General features: G+C 43.8%; 1 protein-coding gene across 4 annotated transcripts in view; it reads right to left on the minus strand.

The window, feature by feature from the left end:
• Positions 1–123: 123 nt before the first annotated feature.
• LOC308182935 (tetraspanin-15-like) overlaps positions 124–22101 on the minus strand; it is an 81134-nt gene continuing 59156 nt past the window's right edge. The window contains exons 6-9 of one of the 4 annotated variants that reach the window (XR_013942156.1): positions 15757–15810; positions 15055–15171; positions 2108–3198; positions 137–1111 (exon numbers count right to left, since the gene is read on the minus strand). Coding sequence is in view for 3 of the 4 variants with exons in the window: in XM_080568345.1 (XP_080424471.1) it covers positions 2977–3198; positions 15055–15171; positions 15757–15810 (393 nt within the window). In the remaining variant the exon portion in view is untranslated. Of the gene's footprint in view, positions 3199–15054; positions 15172–15756; positions 15811–22101 lie in introns of all 4 variants that reach the window. The other 3 variants (XM_080568345.1, XM_080568344.1, XM_080568343.1) reach the window with 3 other exon arrangements.

Genomic DNA, 22101 nt, shown 5'->3' on the forward strand with positions numbered 1-22101 from the left:
CTCCCCTCCCCTCCCCTCCCCTCCCCTCCCCTCCCCTCCCCTCCCCTCTCCTCTTTTTTTTCTTTTCTTTTTTCATCTTTCCTCCCTCCCTCCCTCCCTTCCTTCCACCTGTCCTTCCTTCCATCCGTCCTTCCATCCTTCTTCATCAGTTTTGCCTAGATCACTAGAGATTTAGAAGAGGAATTGCTTTTACTGTTTTGCCCTGTGCAATATTACATAATGGTTGATCTCAAAGAACAGGAGAAAATTATTCAGGAAGGTGTAGAGAAGTACCACCAAGAGTGAGAAAGCTCCTAAAATGAATGGGAATGGAAAGGACCTGACCAAGGACCATAAAATACAGGTCATCAAATACAGTTTACCTTTTTCTTTCCTTTTTTTTTTTTTTTTAATAAGTATTCCACATCAAATTATTTTGCAATTTACGTGTTTTGCCTTTAACACACTGAACATCTGTAAATTTGAGTTTGTGAGAACCAGCCTCCTGGTCAGACAGGTGTATGAACATTCTCCCTTGCCTGCCCACATTTCCTGAGCTGTCTGCTGGCACAATATGAAGTCTCAGCAGAAGTAAAGCAAAGGAAAGCTTGTTTGACGCTACCATTTTTTTCTCAGCCTTTGTTTTACTAAAACTGCTCTTCCATGGTTAGCAGGGTCAGGTCTGGAGGAAAGTGCTAAAAACAGCAGCAATTTCAAGATGCGAACTTTAGGGTGAATTACAGCGGGGTGGTGGGGGACGGGAATACTATAGGCATCACCTTTTATTGTATCACCCCAAGTTATGAGGTCTATTTTGTAAGTGAGGGCCTTTGCTCCTAAAAAGGGCGTTGATGACTGACTTTTAGCATTTCATGCTGCTGCTTAAATCTACCTTGCAGTATTCCAGGCATTTGCAGACTGACTCCGTGGGAATAGTGCAGCTGGATGCCAAGCCAATGCATGAACTGCTTTCCCCTGTATCTCCCATCACCCACTGCCTGCCAAAAAAACATACCTTGTTAGTCCAAGCAGGAAAACCTGCTTGAGTCTGACTTGTTAAATGCTGGAGTCCAGCCTTACCATACTCTGCCCACACAGGAAAACAGTATAAAGATGACAGCAGCTACTTGTCCTGTAACAAAGAAAAGGGAAAAATAAGAGAAACAAACCTTCTTCCTCCAAATATTACATGGAAATCAGACCCAAGGAGCAGACTGAATTTATCAGCTTGTATATATTAATGTTTTACTAAATACCTCCCAGAGAGAGGAGGAAGGAAGAAAAACAAAATCCGCAAAGCTAGCAAGATGCTTGATGAAGGCAGCCACCCTTAAATGATCATGATCACCCACTTTTCCTGGGCTGGAGGTTTTGACCTTCTCACTTGCAAAAAGTCACACAATTTTGGTCACATTGTTTTAAAACTAATCAACCCCACTACTGGTTCACAGCTCCATTGTCAACATAATGTTGACATAAACAAAAAATAATAAATAAACAGTGAAATAAACAGTGAAAAAAGTGCTTTTTTCACAGGCTTGTGCTGGGGGAGTGCTTCTTAAAAGGTTAAAGAAAAAAGCATCAAAACAGTCAGAAGAGGGAGACAGAGCCCAGCAGTCGAAATGTGGCACACTGCCTCGGGTACTTGGGCACCGAATCAAAGAAGGCAGCTTCTAGCTTCCTAAGTGTCCGTATTTAATAAAAAGGATGTCTAATAAACCCAGCCTTTCTTTGCTTAGCGGTGCTGCAGACATTGCCATTTTTAAGAAAAGAATTTTTCTTTGCATTTTGGTTTTGCAATGACTTCCCCCACTTGACAGTTGCAGCTACTACTGCTGCCCTGGGTGCTCACAGGAATTGGACATGTTCTGAGAGAAAACAGGTCTCGGATAGCCCATCCTCTGCATTTGCTGAGCTGCACACTTGACTTCGGGCTGCTGGGGGAAGCTTTGCCATTCATCAGCCTGATGGTAGGTTATTGCTGAGCCTGCCCCGGGGGAGCTCTGCAAAGGGTTTTACTGTTTTTTTTTGTTTGTTTGTTTGTTTTTGATAAAAACACACATATTTTTGCAATTCATCTGCCTGAGGCTTCCCTCCATGAGCTTGTTTCCCAGCATGCCTCACTTACCTATTCCAGGGTTGGATGCAACATACACCAGCTCTTTAATTCTTATATCCTGAGCAATGCAGATGGGAATTGCTGCCTTGATCACCATGTTACTGTGCTAAAAAGTAAATGTTACAAAACAGAAAATTCCCCTTCTTACTCAATCTTTAGAGGTTGCTGTCTAGAAGAAATGAGTTATCATCATCTCCAGAGGCAACACCTTGCTGCAATAAAGCTGCCTTCAGTATAAAAATTGCTCACCTCTCTTTTTCCTTGCCTGGGGATAAAAGCTTCAGACACCAGGGTTCTCCCCCTGTGCAAGCCCTGCTCAAACAGAAAGTGTGCAGCTTGCTCTAGCAGGCACAGGCTGTGCCTCCCAGGGTATTTTAATCCTTTGGAAAAGCCTTTAGGAAGGATTCCCCAGAGTAAACTTCTCCGCTTCCTTTAGCTATGTCTTTCTGGGGCCTTGGCACATCCAGGAATCTACTATAAAGCCTCTATTATTTAGGATATTAGGCTAAATATAAATATAAAGATACCTCAAAATTGCTTCTTCCCTCACCAACAACCCGACCAATGTGCACCAAGTATAAACGACTTTGCAAAATAGAAGTCACATTTATTGTGTAAAAAGAAAATAAAGAAATGTACAAATGCTTCAAAATGCCAAAATAGTAAAAGGACCCTTGTGAGCTCATGCATCCACACAGTGCATTGCATTTTTATAACCTTCCAATGTTACTTTACAGTTTCCCCCAAGGTATTTCCTGAACCTGAGAAAATAAATCACATTATTTCCACATTCTACATCAGCTGCCTCTCTAAGAGCTTTGCTCCAAGCTTTGTTTTCCACCACTGCTTTCCATCTTCTGCCTTCTCACTCTGCTGTGTCAGACGGTGCCTTCTTCCTCCTTATCTTCTTCCTCCATGACATTGATGGGAATATAGCCCCCTTCCTTGGGCAAGCACCAGCACCAGCCTGCACCGCTCAGATCCACTGCCCCAAAGCTGAAATCACGTATCTCCAACATCTTGAAGTCCACGGTGTCCAGCTTGGAATACATCTCATTGAGCTTTTGCCAATACAGCCAAGCCATCACAAGGCCGACCACCTGCAAAATACATGTGTTAAAGCCACTATGGGCATGCAAACTATTTCTGAAGGTCTTCCCATGCAAGAGGAGCTGTCACTCAAATTTTCAAACCTGGGCACGAGATGGGAGAGAACAAGATACAGTAACATGAGCTGACAAAGCAGTGGACACATTGCTAAACTTGTTAACAGCTGTGTCCACCTCGTGAATTTGCACATTGGCCCTGACAGTGGAACATGTTGGATGTTGCTGCAAGCATTGCAAAGAGAGTGGCGCAGGTCCAGGTTCTTGCTAAAATTAAGATATTGCTGTGAGCACAGTGCCACTTGGGTTATTTCCCAATAACCCAAGCTGGCTGTCAGGGAAAAAAAAAAAATCTGATCTTGGGTTTGGGCTTAGATTTGATTTTTAGATCTTTAGGAAGGAAAAGAGAAGCATTTCAAAAAGCACAAGATTTCAAGTCCATTGCTTTGATTTTGCCTGACATTTCCTTTGCAGTGATATTGTGTGGTGGCTATGAACAAAATGCCAGTGAGAGAATGGATTAGGTGATAAGCAGTCACAAGACATTATTTGCAGAACAGACACTGATGAGGGGAATGGTGACAATCAGCATGTTCAGCACAAGGTGCCTATTTTGCACTACCCTTTTATCTATCTTGATTTCAGCAAATGGCACTTTCCTTACACATAAGGTTTATTCCCTATAGGGAAGATGCTCTGGGATACTGCAGAGGTCAATATCCCGGATACAAACAGTGCAGTTTTACACATGATGTTTTCAACGAACCAGGCTGGGATGGATAAAGACGACATTGTCTTGAGCCCTGGGGCTTTTCTGTTCATTTTTGAGGCTAACAGAATGAGAGCTAACGATGTTTTCTACATAGAAAAGAGTAAATAAATAAGCAAACTGCACTTGTACCATTCAACAACTGGCATCTCCTGCTGTACTGAAACACATTGCTTTTGGAGCTGAAAAATGTTATCAATCATTTACTGGGTCCTAACTGACCAGTTAAATAGTCTGGAGAGTGGGAACATTAAGAGAAAGATAAATGGGGTCAGCAGCAAAAGGTTGTAATGCATCTTAAATTAGGGATCATTTTATCCCAAAATGAAAAGGTAAACATGTTTGCCAAGAGGAGTCAACCTCCACAGGGGAAAAGCAAAGTGTCACCTGGTGACCTGAAAGCAAACAGGCAAACATGAACAGCATCGGCATTCATTAATTTGCCTTTCAGAGATGGAGAAATACCCTGCCATCTCCACTAGCAGCTTGCACCTTGCACAGAAAAAAACTCAAAACCACTCAATATTTGTTTTTCCTTCCCAAATTCACCTGCAGGTCGATCCCGAGGGGACCCCTCCACCCCCGGGACTGACAGTTCTTTGTTCAATGAGAAATGGGGAAAACTATGTCCATTCCAGATGCTCTCCCAAGAGGGAAAGGCCTCCCTGCCCTAAGTTTGAGCTTGCCCAATTCCCACTTTCCTAATTGCACTAATCCCCAAAGAACATCCTGCTTGTTTTACGTTCCACCTAATTATTGCAAGCAAAAGGTATCTTTATTCCCTTGATAACAGGATTAATCACTGAAATAACAGATAGGGTGAAGGAGGCTGATGTGTGGTTATGGCTAGCAGTGCTTTCTCTGATTGCAGGAATTGCAGAAGTACTGGATTAATGCCATTAGGGTTCTTTGCTGGAAAATAAGACTGCAGATACTGAAAGAAAATTTGAACTCTGGAACTCCTTTTCTTGTCCAAATGGCCTGAAATCAGGTTATCTCACAGCCCTGGTAACTTCTATTTATGTAGCTGTGTAGCTCCCTGCTGCCCTTGAAATATTCACTGCTGTGATGCATTCTATATGTCTACTTCAGCAGGCAACTTCCTCCCAAATACTCTAAGAAATGACTTTAGCCTGTGTAGAGAGATAAGATTCATTCCTAATAACATGCACAGGACCAGAACGGTGCTGTGCAACCTTGTGGTTGCCCATGATCCAGCTTTCTTGTGGAGAAGCAAAAATAACAGAATATGACTTTGTCATGGAAACACCAGCAAGGGTGCTGCTTTCCTAATGCATATATGTCCTCCTCTTCAGTCCCCCAGAGCTGCAGAAACCTCTAGGCAGGGGTGCAGGAGGCCACGGCAAGGCTGCATGATGCTTGGAGACAGCTTCATCTGTCCAGTAACTTGAGGGAGAGCCCAGAGCAACTGCTCCAACATGAGTTTGGAAAATAAGCTTGTGCTAATTCATATTCAACAGCAGAGCCTTTAAGGATTTAAAAAGTTTTAAAATAATATGCAAATTTATGTCAAGCTTTAGCATTATCTACTTCCATTAGCATGCTATCACTGGACAGATTAAAAATGCACTGCTATGCTGTGAAAGGACAAAGAAAACTGAACCCTTTGAAATGACAAATTTTAAGACTAGGGTGTCATTTTTCATGAACCAAACAGTAATTCAGAAAAAGATTAGTGTTTACAGTAAGTTTAATGCAAATGGATCCTATTCTGCAAAACCAGCTAGGTTCGGGGACATACTGCTGGAAACATCTCTCCTGCTCCTCTCCTCCTGACAGCAAAGTGACGTTCCAGGTACCATGGGACACAACATCCTAGTGAAACTGAGGATTTCTTTAAATGAATAAAAATACCCCAAGTCCTCAGTCAGCAGCCTGTATCCCCTAGCCTTCGCTCTCTGCTGAGTTATGAACCAAATTCCATTCCAGCCCAGCTCTAAATATCCTCTTTCACTTAATGAAAATAGAAAAAGCTGTCAGGAATATAGATGCATTCAATATCCCTGGCATCAAGGGCACCATGTTTTCCAGAAGTAAAGAGAATTCTAACATGAGAGCTGATTTTATTTCATTGCAATATGAAGGAAGGCTTTATTACAGAGGAGCATTTGACCAAAATGTATGAAGCATCAGGCAAAAAAATAAAAAAATTAAAAGCTGCTCTTCTCCTTGCCTTCCTCCACCTTGTAATGATAACCACGACTGAACAAGAACAGAACTGCTTGGAAGTTACTGCTTATGGATCACTTAATGTAATAAAATTACATGTTCTTTCTGGCTGGCATTCAGCAAAGTACAGAAACCACTACTGCCGGGGAAGGTCTCTATTCTGCCACTTTTTGAGCTTTTTGCAGGGGGATTCAGATGCACAGGCTCTGCATGGCGTACAATTTCATCAAGTAGGTGCTCTTACAGACACAGCTGTTTTCATGAAATAAATCCAAAGAACTCTGAGGGAAGCAATAAGGCATGCAGACCCACTACACAGTTGTGATATGATAGAAAAAGATCATTTTGCAATGATTACAATACATTGCAATTTGCATTGATAATGATATTTATGCTTTCATAGAATTATCAAATCATAGAATATCCTGAGTTGGAAGGGACCCACAAGGATCATCGAGTCCAGCTCCTGGCACCACACAGGTCTACCCCAAAATTCAGACAATATGACTAAGAGCACAATCCAAATACTTCATAAACTCCAACAGGCTTGGTGCCATGACTATGTCCCTGGGGAGCCTGTTCCAGTGTGTGACAACCCTCAGAGAAGAACCTCTTCCTGATATCCAGCCTGAACCTCCCCTGTCGCAGCCTGACACCATTCCCTCGGGTCCTATTGCTGGTTACTAAAGAGAATAGATCAGCGCCTGCCCCTCCACTCCCCCTCATGAGGAAGCTGTAGACTGCGATGTCTCCCCTCAGCCTCCTCTTTTCCGGGCTGAACAGGCCAAGTGACCTAAGCCGCTCCTCCTAGGTCTTCCCCTCTAGGCCGTTCACCATCTTTGTCGCCTTCCTCTGGACACTCCCCAATAGTTTCACATCCTTTTTGTACTGTGCTGCCCAGAACTGCACACAGTGCTCAAGGTGAGGCTGCACCAGAGCAGTGCGGGACAACCACTTCCCTCGACCGACTAGCAATGCCGTGCTTGATGCACCCCAGGATACAGTTGGCCCTCCTGGCTGCCAGGGCACACTGCTGGCTCATATTCAACTTGCCATCAACCACAATGCCCAGATCCCTCTCCAGGGGGTTGCTCTCCAGCATTTCGCACCCCAGTCTGTACATATAGCCAGGGTTGCCCTGTCCCAGGTGCAGGACCTGGCACTTGCTCTTGTTAAACTTCCTGCGGCTGGTGATTGCCCAGCTCTCCAGTCTGTCCAGATCTCTCTGGAAGGCCCTTCCACCCACAATAGAGTCAACAACTCCTTCCAGTTTAGTATCATCAGCAAATTTGCTCAAAACACCTTCTAGTCCTACATCCAAATCATTTATAGAAACACTGAAGAGGACTGGCCCTAAAATGGAGCCTTGGGGGACCCCACTGGTGACCAGCCGCCAGCCTGATGCAGACCCATTTACCACAACCCTTTGAGCCTTACCCGTCAGCCAGTTATTCACCCATCGTGTGATGTTTTTGTCTAGCTGTATGCTGGACATTTAGTCCAGTAGGATCCTATGGGAAACTGTCAGTTTCAAAAAGCTTTACTGAAATCCAAAAAGATCACATCAGCTGGTTTCCCTTGATTGACTAGATGGGTGATCTTATAATAAAAGGAAGTCAAGTTAGTCAAACATGACCAACCCCTCGTGAACCCACATTGGCTGGGACCAATGACTGCATTGTCCCCCAGGTGCGCTTCAATAACTTCAAGGATAATCTTCTCTGTATTTTTACCAGGCACTGACATGAGACTGACAGGCCATTAGTTGCCAGGGTCCTGTTTCTTGCCCTTCTTGAAAATTGGTAGAACATTTGCCAGCTTCCAGTCAGCTTTCAGTGGCACACAAAACTGGGGATTTTTTGCAGTGACACCTATGGAAAAAACACGCTGCAGATGATATTATTTGAGAATTACTGCCTTTGTTCCCACCTGAACACTGCAGGAGGAAGCCCACAAAGGCTTGCATGTGCATATCCTTCCTGCACCCCTCCCTTTGCAAGCATTTCTCCGCACTGGCATATGCTGCCCACTTTGTCACCTGCCCCCCCAGACACCTTGCACCAGAATCAGGACAGGAAACTTTGCCAAACGAAAGCACCACAAAGCAAGGCAAGTCCTTAGGGCCGTGCAGATACCTGGATTATTATATTTTAACCCAGTACGCACACAACATTGCACCAAAAAGGACATAGCTGGTAGCTTTTTAAAAATAAATAAATAAATAAATGTCTAAATGCAGAGCAGAACAGAAACAGGGCAGATACCCGCTGCCAATTCCCACGTCTCTGCCTCCTCCCAGCTGCAAATGAGTAGCTTTGAGATGATCCAAAGCAGCATCTTGCAGCAAAGACCAACCACAGCCAAAGACCTTTTGGGGTTAAACAGTGCTTTGGGACTTGCCTGGAAAGCAACAGATGAAGTTTGCCCCAATCACCTGATTTGGGTAGAACAACTTCATCTTCCTTTTGAACCAGCAAAATGGAACGGGTGAGTGGGACATCTGCCATCAGCAAGGGCCAGCCATAAACTCTCCCATCCAACCCAAGTAGCTGAAGAAAATTTATGTCTGTCGGAAAGAAAAAACCTAAGTGCTTCAAAGCACAAATTCTCAGGGATTTTATCTCTGGCCGTGGGTGCTGTACAATGACTACAAGCTGCCTGGGAGGATGGAAAGAAGATGGATAGAATTCATTCACCACTTGCTCCTATATTTTTGGCTATCTATTCTGCTCTCTTTATAGAGCAATTTTACAGCTGTAACAGAAATGTCTCATCTCTCCCCCACCCCGACAAATGAGGACAGGGCTAAAGATGACAAGGGCAGTTTTTTATATCCTCCCACCACGCTTAATCAAAACACTGACTTGTATTTCTCTTGTCCCCATGACTCTTGGGGAGAGGAACTTCCCTGTTCCAGCACAAATGTGTGGGGACAAGCAGACAGGAAAGGGCAGTCCTTTTTTTTTTTTTTTTTTGGTTTGTTTAACTTGAAGATCCAGTTATAAATTCTCATTTAAACCCAAAAGGTTTCCATGAATGTCTGGAATTTGGCGTGTCTGCCTCACTCTGAAACACTTGTGAATTTTCTCTATGCAAAACAGCAAAAGCTCAGCAAGCAAATTAAAACCATATTATTTTGTCCAGTAATTATTTCTAGCTAACTTAGAATAGTGACACTAATTATAACTGGGCACTGTATCATGATTAAGCTATGGGTATCTGCCTGTCTGTCTGAGCAGGGACACCAGGGCACTGTCTGATGATGTTTCCTAATCATTGCTCCAGAAAGTAAATAGCTATTGCACCTGACACAGCAAATGTGTCGCTACATTCACTACTATTACTCCAAGGCATGAAAAGCTGACATATTACAAGAGATATCCAGAAAAGGTTGGAAATCGATGGTCTGGTGGTCTCAGTGCCTGTTCACTACTTGTTTTTCATTTTTCTAATGGCAGTGAAACATTCTGGTTCTCACTTCAGCGTGATCTGTCACAGATATAACCTAATATTGAGGTTCTTGGGATCAACACATCAACATTTTTCCCCTTGAAGCTGACAGCAGCATTTGGGAAGCTGAGGGGTCCTGCATCTCCCATCACCAACGCTGCCTTCCTTAACCCATTTCAAACAAGATAGCGTCAGTCCTAATTACCAATTTCCTGCCAATATCACAAGACCAAAATTGAATTAATACAGAGGTTTGGGATACTTCAACACAACTAATTATAATTACGTCTCTTCCCACACTAGGATAAGCTAAATGTATAGAAGTATTTGAGGCTACATGCCAATTCCTGTGGTTCTGGTGTGGTGCAAAGACCTGAGCTAGACATGAACAATGTATTTCTATCTCCCATGTAGGTGCCATAAGATTTAGAACAAGGTTCTTTGCTGCCCAGCTGCATCCTTGACGAGGTGCAGATTTGCTCACTGTTTCTTGGTGGTTCTACTTGTTCTTTCAGGTAAAACCTTTATGCAGGAAGAATAGGTCTCAACAAGGCAGATATGACTGAAATTTGATTGCTATATCCTCCTTATTTGGAAATACTCATTTATTGGTGGCTCATATGCAATCTCTTCCACGTCTGGCAAAAGAAAGTGCGCTCCAAGTCAACATCATTTTTGGAAGCAAAGGAAGTGAGGGCTCAGTGCTCATCCTGATATTATACAACAAGAGGTCTGGAAAACTGCAGATGTTTTCCCTTAGGGGTGTGCATATTCTCCAGGAGATCAGCAGTTTCATTTGGGGTGGAAAGGTTTTACTGTGGGCCTGTGCAGACCACTCAAAAGGAGCTCAGCTCCTTTAGTTGCTTTTTCCTGGGTAATCAATCATGCAAAACTCAATGTGGCTTTTGCTCGACAAAGGCAAAAAATAAAGATGGCACATAGAAACAAAATGATGCTCAAGGACCCTTGCAGGGTGAGGGACATTAACCATGTCCCACTGCATCACGCTCCTGGTAAAATCAACTCTGGGCATGGAGGAAATAATCCATCAGCCCAACGAGTGTCTTCTGCAAGCAAAACTTTCTGCAAGAAAACACTTTTTCACTCAAAAATTTCTGGCTGCATAGCTATGAGCCTGGCTATGGAAGTCCTCTCTCATTTGGGTGGCTGTAAATCTGAATGGATCATGCTAAAAAGAATAGCTGAACCATTTCAAGGTGTCCCAGAGTTAATAAAGTAAAAGGCAAATATTTGTCTTTTATTGGCTCTCCCTTCCATGAATTAGTATTTATCAGCAGGGTTCTCACAGAGGTCACAGACTGCAGACAGAAAAATACTTTTTACTCTCCTTTTCCACTTCTTTCAGCATACATCAGTTGCTTGAGAATATATTGCCTTCCAGCCCCTGGAGCAGCTTAGATATTAAAAAGGAAACAAAATACAAAATAATTGAGAATGGGAAAGGGAAGGGGAAGGGAAAAGGGATGGGGAAGAGGAAGGGGAAGGGAAAGGGAAAGGGGGAAGAGGAAGGGGATAAGGAAGTGGAAGGGAAAGAGGATGGGGAAGGGGACGGGGAGGGGAGGGGAAAGGGGAAGATGGAAGGAAAAGGGAAAGGAGAGGAGGGGAGGGGAGGGGAAAGGGGAGGAGAAGGGAGGGAAGGGGAAGTGAGGAATGCTGACTGAGAGAGCATCATGGTATGCAAAGGTGAAAAAGCAAAGCACAAGGTTACTTGGTTTATTTTAACTACAAATGCACACTGTAAACTCCTCGGATATTCTTACTAGAAGCAGGGAAAGTAGGGATGCAGCCACTAAAACAACAAATTTACTTGCTTCACTACACCTTCTGAGGGACCTGGGTTGCTTCACAATTAAACATTAGTAGTAAAAGGCCCCAATGTGAATTTGCCACTGACTGCCAGCAGCTAAATTAAAATGCATTTTTGATACTGATACGAAATGCATCAGTTTAGTTTCAGTCTGCAGCTTGGCTGAGAAGGGCAAAGAGACAGGATTGTTACTGAAGAATGAAACAGGGAAAAAAGAGAAAACTAAAGGTACTCTCAAAAGCCGAAAAATAATTGAGTTGGTGCATTCATGCTTCACTCTGAAGTAAGAAAAATGAACACAATCATATCCTCACTCTCAAAACAAGCTTGATGTTTCTTGATGGCTTGCTTAAAAAAGGCAGAGACATCTGTGATTTAAGAGTGATCTTAAAATTAGAGACTCCCTATCACCTGCACCACCCAGGTTGGTGACATTCCCAGGCAAGACTTCTCCCTGCTTTCTCACTTACTTGATCAATTCAGTACCTGTTTTACAGCTTCCCCAAACCCAATTAGATAAACATTAGAATGTATGCGAAAACAAAGCCAAGCCTTGTACCGTTAGGTCTCTTATGTATAAATTTCAGAAATAAATAAATAAGTAAATTCAAGGACTTCCCACATTATGGAAAATCAAAATATGGTGGTTTCCCACATCTGAGTAGGATGGAAAGCCTAATTATTACTAACAGCAATAATTGCTCAGACATATGCTTTCTATGGGCAATCTGCGTCAGCCAAAATTTTTCTTGGGTACTTCCTTCTGTGTAAGAAGGGCCAGAACATTGCTTACTCCAAATACAAGCACAAATCTTGGCACTTGGGTGACGAACACCGGCCAAGCTCAAAATCCCACCTATGAGCCCTTGAGCTGCTCATCATCACAGGCGAGGCTGAAGTTTGTTGCTAAGGAGAGTTACACTTTTAGGAAAATCGGGCAAAACCCAAAGCTGGACTTGGGATGTGGATTTTGGTTCCAACCTTCTTCCTGGCATCCTGCAAGCTTTCCATCAAGGTGGTTTGCAGCTATTTTTGAGATTAACACAAGTGCACAGTGAGGCAGATGTACTGTGCAGAACATGACAAATACCCAACAACCAAAGATGAGACATGCTAATATGTTCATTCAAGCCAAAGTTCAAGACACTATCACCTCTCCATGTCAGCGGTGCTCTCCCCTCTTCCACTCCAACTGGCAATTCGAGGACAATATTCTCACCCTGGCTTCCAATGGCAGCTGCTGGGGATGAATCTGTTTCTAGACTGACAGTTCTTGGCAACAGAGATGGCCATTTGTAACTTAATTCCCTTCAAAACTTGACAGCATCAAATCCAATTTATATTTAAAACCTGGAAATCATGAGCAGATGGGAAGAACAAGATTCTCCAACTGAAGAGCATTTAACGGCATGCCAGAAAAATCACAATGCTTGCTCAAAAGCACTTGATATTCATCAAGGCTCAGCGATTATTGCCATTTCTGGTTTGTCTCCCTATCCTTCCCAATTAAAAGCGTCATGCTGGGAGGTTAATGGGTAATGCAACAGGAAGCTCCTGTAATGGGCTCTAGACATCCTGCAAGGCAGACAGTAATGGTAACCTCTATTATGGCACTTTCTCACCCCATTTCCGTGCCCATTTGTATTGGGTTTATGTGGCAAGGTTCTGGGGGTTGCAGGGGTGGCCTCTGTGAGAAGAGTCCTGAAGCTGCCCCATGTTAGATAAGAGTCAGTCCCAGACAGCTGCAAAGGGACCCGCTGCTGCCCAGAGCCAAGCCAAAAAGCGATGTTGGTTGCGCCTGTATGAGAGCCTATTTAAGAAAAGGAAAAAATCCTGCTGTGCAACAGCAGCAGCTGTGCAGCTGGGAGAGCGAGGAATGAGAAACAGCCCCTGCAGCCCATGGCGCACCATGACGGAGCAGATCTCCACGCTGCAGCCCATGGAGGAGCCCACAGCGGAGCAGGTGGATCTGCCCTGAAGGAGGCTGCGGCCTGTGGAAAGCCCCCACAGGAGCAGGCTCTGGGCTGGAGCTGCAGCCCATGGAGAGCAGCCCACGCAGGAGCAGGGGACCTGGCAGTAGCTGCTGCCTGTGGGGGACCCAGGTTGGAGCAGTTTGCTCCTGATGGATGGACCCTGTGTTACTGACCCATGTTTGAGCAGTTCTTGAAGAGCTGCTGCCTGTGGGAAGCCCATGCAGGATCAGTTTGGGAAGGATGGCATGCCATGGGAGGGACCCCACGCTGGAGCAGGGGAAGAGAGTGACCAAGAAGGAGCAGCGGAGATGAAGCACTAGGGACTGACCACAGCTCCCGTTTGCCCATTCCCCTGTGCCGCCTGGGGGGAGGACATTGAAGAGGGTGGATGGGGGGAAGGTGTTTTTAGCTTGTTATTAGTTCCTCACTGCTCTAGCTTGTTAGTAATAGGTAATAAATTTCTCTTATCTCCCTATGCTGAGTCTGTTTTGCCCATGACAATAATTCTGGAGTGATCTCCCTGTCCTTATCTTAGCCCTTGAGCCCTTTCCATCATATTTTCTCCCCCTTTCCATTTGAGGAGGGGCAGTGAGAGAGCAGTTGTGGTGGAGCTCAGCTGCCCAGCTGAGTAAAACCACCACACCATTGCATTTCCTGCTGGTAGCACAGTAGAAGTTTCTTGCTCATCTGCACACCGTGGAGGAAGCACTTTACAAATGCAGAGCATTGCAGCTAGGATTGGGCACACACAGAGACCCTGTCTCTTTTTTTTTTTTTCTTTTTTTTTTTCATTCAGGCCATCTGAGACATCAAGGAGAAATCCTTTTCAATCCTTTGAAAAATTAGCTCAGTTTGTCACATGTTTCCCAAGCAGCTTCTATTTATTCAACCAGTATTCTACATTTCACTGCAAGTAGAAACCCAGGAAAAAAAAATTCACTTCCACTTAGATAAAATGCCATATCTGATGAAAGCATCTCACCAAGTACATCCAGTGGCAAACCCAAAGTTACATCCAGGGAGAAAAAAAGAAAGCTTTCACATGCAAGATTTGAAGGAAATACATATAAAATAAAAATAAATGCAATCAACACCAACACAACAAAGATAATTCTGGAGTTTCACCTCCTTGCTAGCACAGTGGCAACAGCATTGCAAAGGGGTAGCCCCTGCTGTGACCCAAAGCTTCTCTCCATATCCAGCATCCATGATAGAGAGCTTAATGACTTGTGCTGCAAAACTGCCTGGATCATCCGGCATTGTTAATGGCAAATAGCTCAAAAATGGATTTCATGATGTATGGCAAACCTGGCTAAATTTACAATTACTGTTTATTCTTGTTAATATTTATGTTCTATTTGAAGAGAGCTGTAAAAACAAATGTAAAAGGATTTGCTGGGCTAGCACAGACATGCCTTGATTTTAGACACTATTACTTGAACATTAATTAAATTTTAGGAGTATGTTATTAGAGAGTCAGCATTTTGCTAAAGTTGCTTTAAAAGTGCTGTGACATTTCACACCCAAGACACAGATTTCAGATGTAAAGGCAGTGGGGAAAAATACCTAAAACCAAATTGTTTTCCTCCTCCAGAATGGAGATAGAAGGCAAGATGATGCTGACCAGATTCACCACCTACCTGGGGAAGAAGCATGGAGCAAACGATGCCCAAAGTGGCCTCAAAGTTGTCTTTAAGCCACAGCCCGACGGCATGGATGCAGCCTCGCACATGGATGACATTCAGCAACTCCAGGCGCTGGAAGCAGATTGAAAAGAAGCAGCACCATTTTAATTTAGATGGTGCAATTGGAAGAAGATGCAATTTCTTGTGTTTGCTCCTTCCTGCAAGCCAAAGGAGTGTCATGACAAACATTTGGGAATTGATTTATTGGATTTGATATTTTCCTGGGTTTTCTTGCCAAAAAACAGTCCCTTAAAGTTACAGGTCATACTGCAGCTCTCTGCTGTGATACAACCCACAGTCACCCCTGAGGGCCTCAAAAGCAACTTCTCTCCTACCACCAAGCCTCAAATCACAACTCAGGGCCAGCATTTCCTGGGACTCATCCAGTAGAGAGCTCATTACTCTGAAAAATGCCATACCAAAGCCTGCAGAGACTACATAAATGAGACTGCTCACACTCTGCAAGCCTGTGCAGGGATGCTAGTGAAAAGAAATAAAAATAAATTTATATACAGCTGCAGTAACAGCTGTCCCTGGTGGGGAAGAGATTCCCATTGTGAGGCAGGGTTTCCATGAAGATAAACATTTTTTTAAAATGGTTTCAGGAAGGGTTTTACAAAAAAATATTGTACATAGGAAGGAAAAAGCAAAGGTTACCTCTTTATCGAGTGTCCTGTATCCACATAGCGTGTTAATGACTTCTCCAGGGACCTGTGGACAGAGAATTAGTGCAAACTTAGGTTGGAGGAAACCAAAGGGGACAGTAAAAAAAGAATAAAAATAAAAATAAATAGAAAAGCTTGCCCAGTTGCCTTGACCATTCAGCATAGCACAAGGCAAACAGTAAGCCTCAAACTTCATTTTGTTTCCATTTAATACTTTTTCCTCAAATGCATTGCTGATATTATGGATGCCAGCTTGGCTTGGGCCAGCAATAAGTTGTGTTTTGAAAAATTATTCTTTTAAACTACCTGTCTCTCTGGTTTCTGCCATTTCAGAGTCTGCTCAGCATTCCCCTATCCAGTGACACGGGAATGTCCAGTGATTTGAGCTGAAAGCAACTCCACGTTGTGTGAGAATTTAGTAAAGTGGTTCTTTAAAATGTTACCTTGATTTTCTCCTTGTTTAATTCCAGACACTTTTTCTCACATATTCAGTCATGTTTCTCCTTAAAAAAAAGGTAATTTCACCAAGATTAAATGTATTCAGTTCTACAGAAATCAAGGGGGAATTTCACAAAAGTCTCCCAGCACTTTGGGGAGAAACCCAAGGATTTTAGGGATCCACAATGCTTAGACCTTTGTTGGCCCAATAAAAAAAAAAATCATTTCGAAAGTTGCAGAAATCCCAGCCAAATACTGCTATTCAGTAGCTCTATAAAATTAAATCAAACCAAATTCCTCTGCTTCCATCAGGACGGAAGAGGATACGTTTTTGAATTGATTACAACATTTTTTAACACCAGTTACAAAACCAATTCTTGCTCATCCCAGAAAAAGCAAAGCTATGAGGTAGCTCCAGAACAGCTAGCTGGGTACTTTGCACCTCTCAGGATCGATCTTTATTTATTTATTTATTTATTTATTTATTTATGGCTTATTTCATGAATAAAACAGCAGCTTCCATAACACCATGTATTTCTAAAGGGGCCTCGTACCCATGAAATAATAACATGCTGAAATTATTACACTTTCAGTAAGATGACTTTGACAACCAGTAAAAGCTCCTGAACAACAAAACAAAAACTTCCTGTGCTTTAGAGGCACAGAGATGAAAAAGAGAAATGTGCACATTTAAGGGTAAATTATACTTTCCTGCAAGACACAGCATAAAAGAAATGTGCACCTTCAGACAGGCTCCAGCCATAAAGCTGCAGCTTGTTCCTTCCGTAATTGGCAGGGAAATTATTCCAGCAATACACTACCAAGAGCATCTGTACCTCTGTACATTACTGACAGGGCTATCAAAAAAAACCACAAACCACAACCATCTCTCACCACTTCAATACACTATTTATAAACTGGGCATAGTTAAGGAGAATAATTAGTCCTTGTGCATATTAAAGGCTTGTGGGGACATCCAGAAATCAGCAGCAAAATGCCCACTGGAACTTCTGGGGAGGTCTCATGCTACATTGGGACCATGAAACAGGAAGCCCTCAGAATAAGGAGAATTTGTGACATTCTTAAGGCACATGCTGTTGCCAATAGTGGTATAAAGGAATATGCACATGATCCAGGAACCATTTGGTTTTCATTTAAAAAAAAAAAAAAAAAAAAACAACACAAAAACCAACAACAACAACAAAACAAAACAACCAAACAAAAACAAATAACAAAGAAAAACTAAAGCATTGTTCTTGGCAGCTTTCAGTTATCCTTGCTTTTCAGACTCACTTCCACGGACATCATGGGATCCTTGCTGGTGAAACATCATAGCTTTCTATAGGACTTACCCATTTGAACAACATCTGTCTATGGTGCAAATTCATCACCAATTTTCTTCCTTCTTGTATCAAATAGTGAAGGGTTTCTCAATCATCTCCAACTCTGACCATCCACTTGAGTAATTCCCTCAACAGCTTGTATTTGGGTGAAGTGTGGAAAAGTGAGTTTTTAGCCTTGATTTATCTTTGTTATTGTCTTGCATGGAAGTGAAAGTCAGAGCAGAACTGATATTTCTAACATAAAAACCGGCAGACGTCCTTAGTCTTCCCAAGTGAATTTTGGTGCCTTCAGAGATCACAAAACAGCAGCAAATGCAGACGTTTAAAACCCACCAAGGGCAGAGGACTGCAAGGCTTGCACTTTTCTTTTAACCAACAGTTTCCCCCCTACCAAAATCAGATATTTCACGAGGGGTTCAGAGACACCGTGTTTGGCAGAGGCACAGCTACCCTGTGCCTTCCACAGGAGAAGGCCTAACTGCAGTGGAAAACCATTTAGAAAAGTACTTAGTGATGAAGATACTGTCTTAGCAACATTTTGTTGCAAAAGAAGAAAAGGGTTTCTTGCCCTACAAACTGGTTTATTTAAACTGGTTGGTACAAGGGTTATTCACAGTGGAGAGACCATTGTGGTTCAGCACAGACAAATTCATAGAATCATAGAAACACAAGGTTGGAAAGGACCCACAAGATCATCTAGTCCAACCATCCTCCTATCACCAATACTACCCACTAAGCTACTAAATCATATATCATAGCACTTTGTCCAGGCGCTTCCTGAACACTGCCAGGGACGGTGATTCCACCACCTCCCTGGGCAGGCTGTTCCAGCACCTGACCACTCTTTGAGAGATTTTTTTTCCCGATATCTAATCTAAATCTCCCCTGGCTCAACTTGTGGCCATTTCCTTGAGTCCTGTCATTTGTTATCTGGGAGAAGAGGCCAACCCCCTCCTCATCGCAACCTCTCTTCAGGACGCTGTAGAGCGCAATGAGGTCTCCCCTGAGCCTCCTCTTCTCCAGACTAAACAATCCCAGCTCCCTCAGCCACTCCTCATAAGACCTGTGCTCCTCATCCCTCACCAGTGTTGTTGTCCCTCCCTGGACACATTCCAAGGCCTTGTCGTCTTTCTTGTAGTGAGGGGCCCAAAACTGAACATAGTACTCAAGGTGTGGCCCCACCAGAGCTGAGTACAGGGGGATGATCACCTCCCTGGTCCTGCTGGCTGCACTATTCCTGATACAAGCCAGGATGCCGTTGGCCTTCTTGGCCACCTGGGCACACTGCCGGCTCATGTTCAGTCGAGCATTGATCAACACTCCCAGGTCCCTTTCCTCTTCACAGTCTTCTAGCCACTCTGCCCCAAGCCTACAGCATTGCATGAGGTTATTGTGGCCAAAGTGCAGGACTCGGCACTTGGCCTTGTTGAACCTCATCCCATTTGCCTCAGTCCAGCAGTCAGCCCATCCAGATCCCTCTGAGGGGCCACCTTACCTCAGGCAGATTGACACTACCTCCCAGCTTGGTGTCATCTGCAAACTTACTGAGGGTAAACTCAACCCCCTCATCTAGGTCATCAATAAAGGTATTAAACAAGGTAGGCCCCAGTACCGACCCCTGGGGGATACCACTTGTGACGGGATGCCGGCTGGACTTAACTCCACTAACCACTACCCACTGGGCACAGCCCTCCAGCCAGTTCTTTACCCAGAAAAGAGTATACCGGTCCAGGCCACTGGCAGCCAGTTTCCCCAGGAGAATACTGTGGGAAACATACACATGCCAAGTGTGGCCTTTAGTTATCCCTCCAACTGCAGGGCCAAGGCAAAATCGTCTCTTCAGCCTTTAAGTAGCATATTTTGGAAGAAAGGATTTTGAACAGGGTTTGTACATTGCTCAGAACAACATGGTATGTCCAGAGTATCATACACAGGTACCGTCTTCATCCTGAGGTGCTTTTCCCATCTTCTCAGCCTGCAAGGAAAACCTCCACAACAACTTTGCAATTTCAGGTAACAACTATACTGAGACTTGAAATAGCAATTATGCAATTATTATAATGCAATTATGCACTTATTATTAACATGCAATTATGTTTTTTATTATTTTTTATTTTTATTATTTTTTATTCTGTTGTTAAAAATATTTTTATTAGCTTGTTCTGTGCCACAGAGAGTGGAAAATTTCCAAGGGATCTTGCTCTCCTAACCCATTTAATATACTATTGATATTGTATAGCGATGGATTCTTAACCAAAAGCAGTGCCAAAAAAACAAATAAATGAAGAAAGAGGCCACATCTATCTACCTTGTTACTGCTCCTGCCAAGAAAGAGTTTCATTCAATGTGGAGATTTAGATTCATTTGGCAAGGTCTCACTTTCAATAAAACCTCTCTGGCAGTCAGAGACACATTCACAGGCTTTAACTCTTGAAAAAAATGTACAGAATTTGCCATCAACACTCCCTCCTAGGGGCTGGAGTCCTTTGCTAGAGCATCCTCCAGACATGGCTCATTAAAATGTGAAGCCAGAAAGTTGCCTTATTTCTTATCCCACTATATTACACATCTGTGATTTTTATAACTTGAACAGTGCCCGTCAGGCAAAGGTGTTCTGTTACCCACATTGTTCCAACATACCACGGGGAGTGTAAAAATAATGAAAAATGCACCTGACTTTCTCCAACACATACTCACTACCAATAGAAAAGGACAACATACGAATTTCTAATTCAACTTCAGGAGCTGGCAAAGATCCTTAATCAACACCCTGATTAGAGATAAAATTCATTTTTGCAGCTGATTTGCATGTCATGCTTAGACCAATAATAAGACACCTCACAGTTCCTCTTTTTCCCTTAAAAAAATAAAAAAGCTAACAACAATAAGAGATTTATGCTATATTTTCCTTGTGGAATTCATAAAGCTTGGGGAATGGCCAGGTTTCAGAGGTAATGCTGCCTGTTGCTCTTAATTCCAAGGAGGTTTTGCCACTGGGATCACAGAATAATAGAGTATAATGAATTGGAAAGGACCCACAAATATCGACTCCAACTTCTGGCTCCACACAGGAGCACACAAAATTCAACCGTATTTGTAAGACCATTGTCCAAACACTTCTCGAACTCCAGCAGGAGTGACCACTTACCTGTTTCAGTGCCCGACCACCCTCCCGGTGAAGAACCTTTTCCTAATATCCAGCCTGAACCTCCCCTGCCACAGCTCCATGCCATTCCCTTGGGTCCCATCGCTGTCACCAGAGAGCAGGGAGCAGCGCCTGCCCCCCGCCTCGCTCCCCTTGAGAGGAAGCTGCAGGCCACCATGAGGCCTCCCCTCTGTCTCCTCTTCTCTGGGCTGAACAAATCAAGTGACCTCAGCCACTCCTCCTACATCTTCTCCGCTAGACTTTTCACCATTTTTTTGCATGGTGCTTGACGTGAGGCTTCACCAGCGCAGAGCAGAGTGGGACAGCCACTTCCTTGAGCAGCTGGCAGTGCTGTGCCTAAAGCAGCCCAGGGTATGGTCAGTGCATTTGGCTGCCAGGGCACACTGCTGGCTTGTGTTCAACTTGCCATCAACCAGAACCCCCAGATCCCTCTCTGGGGGGCTGCTCTCCAGCCTCCCGTCCCCCAGTCTGTATGCATAGCCAGGGTTGCCCCGTCCCAGGTGCAGAATCCAGCACTTGCTCTTGTTAAACTTCCTGTGGTTGGTGATTGCCCAGCCCTCCAATTTGTCAAGATCTCTCTGCAAGGCCTCTCTGCCCTCAAGGGAGTCAGCAGCTTCTCCTAATTTAGTATCAGCTGCAAGCTTACTTAGCATGCATTCCAGTCCTGCATCCAGATCATGTATAAAACACTGAAGAAAACTGGCCCCAAAATGGAGCCCTGGGGAACTCCATTAGTCCCCATTAGACACCAGCCCAATGTAACCCAGTTTACCCTTTGAGCCCAGCCTGTCAGCCAGTTGTTCACCCTTTGTAGCATGTATTTTTCTAGCTGTATGCTGGACGTTTTGTCCAGAAGGATACTGTAAGAAACAGGATCAAGAGCTTTGCTGACTTCCAAAAATTTCACATTTACAGGTTTCCCTTGGTCAGCTACGTGGGTAACGTTGTTGTAAAAGGAAATTTGGTTAGTTAAACAGGAGTTTCCTTGTAAGCCCATGTTGGCTGTGACAAATGACTGTGTTGTCTTTCAGGTGGTTTTCAGTAGCTTCCAGAATACTCTTCTCCATAATTTTGCCAGGCACTGATATGAGCTGACAGGCCTGTAATTACCAGGGCCTTCTTTCTTAGCCTTCTTGGAAACTGGGACAACATTTGCAAGCTTCCAGTCAACTGGGATCACTCCAGATTCCCAAGGCCATTGAGAAATAACTGAGAGGGGTCTAGTGGTGACATCAGCCAGCTCTTCTTGATGAATCCCGTCAGACTAATGTGCATCTAGCTGGAGCAGCAAATCCTTCACAAGTTCAGAGTTGGCTGAGAGTTTATTGTTCCCCAGTCATGGTCCTCCAACTCAGGGCTCTTGGACTCCCAGGGCCCATCACTAGCGTTA

This window comes from Anser brachyrhynchus, assembly GCF_964034855.1.
Source record: "Anser brachyrhynchus genome assembly, chromosome: 26".
NCBI classification, from domain to species: Eukaryota; Metazoa; Chordata; class Aves; order Anseriformes; family Anatidae; genus Anser; species Anser brachyrhynchus.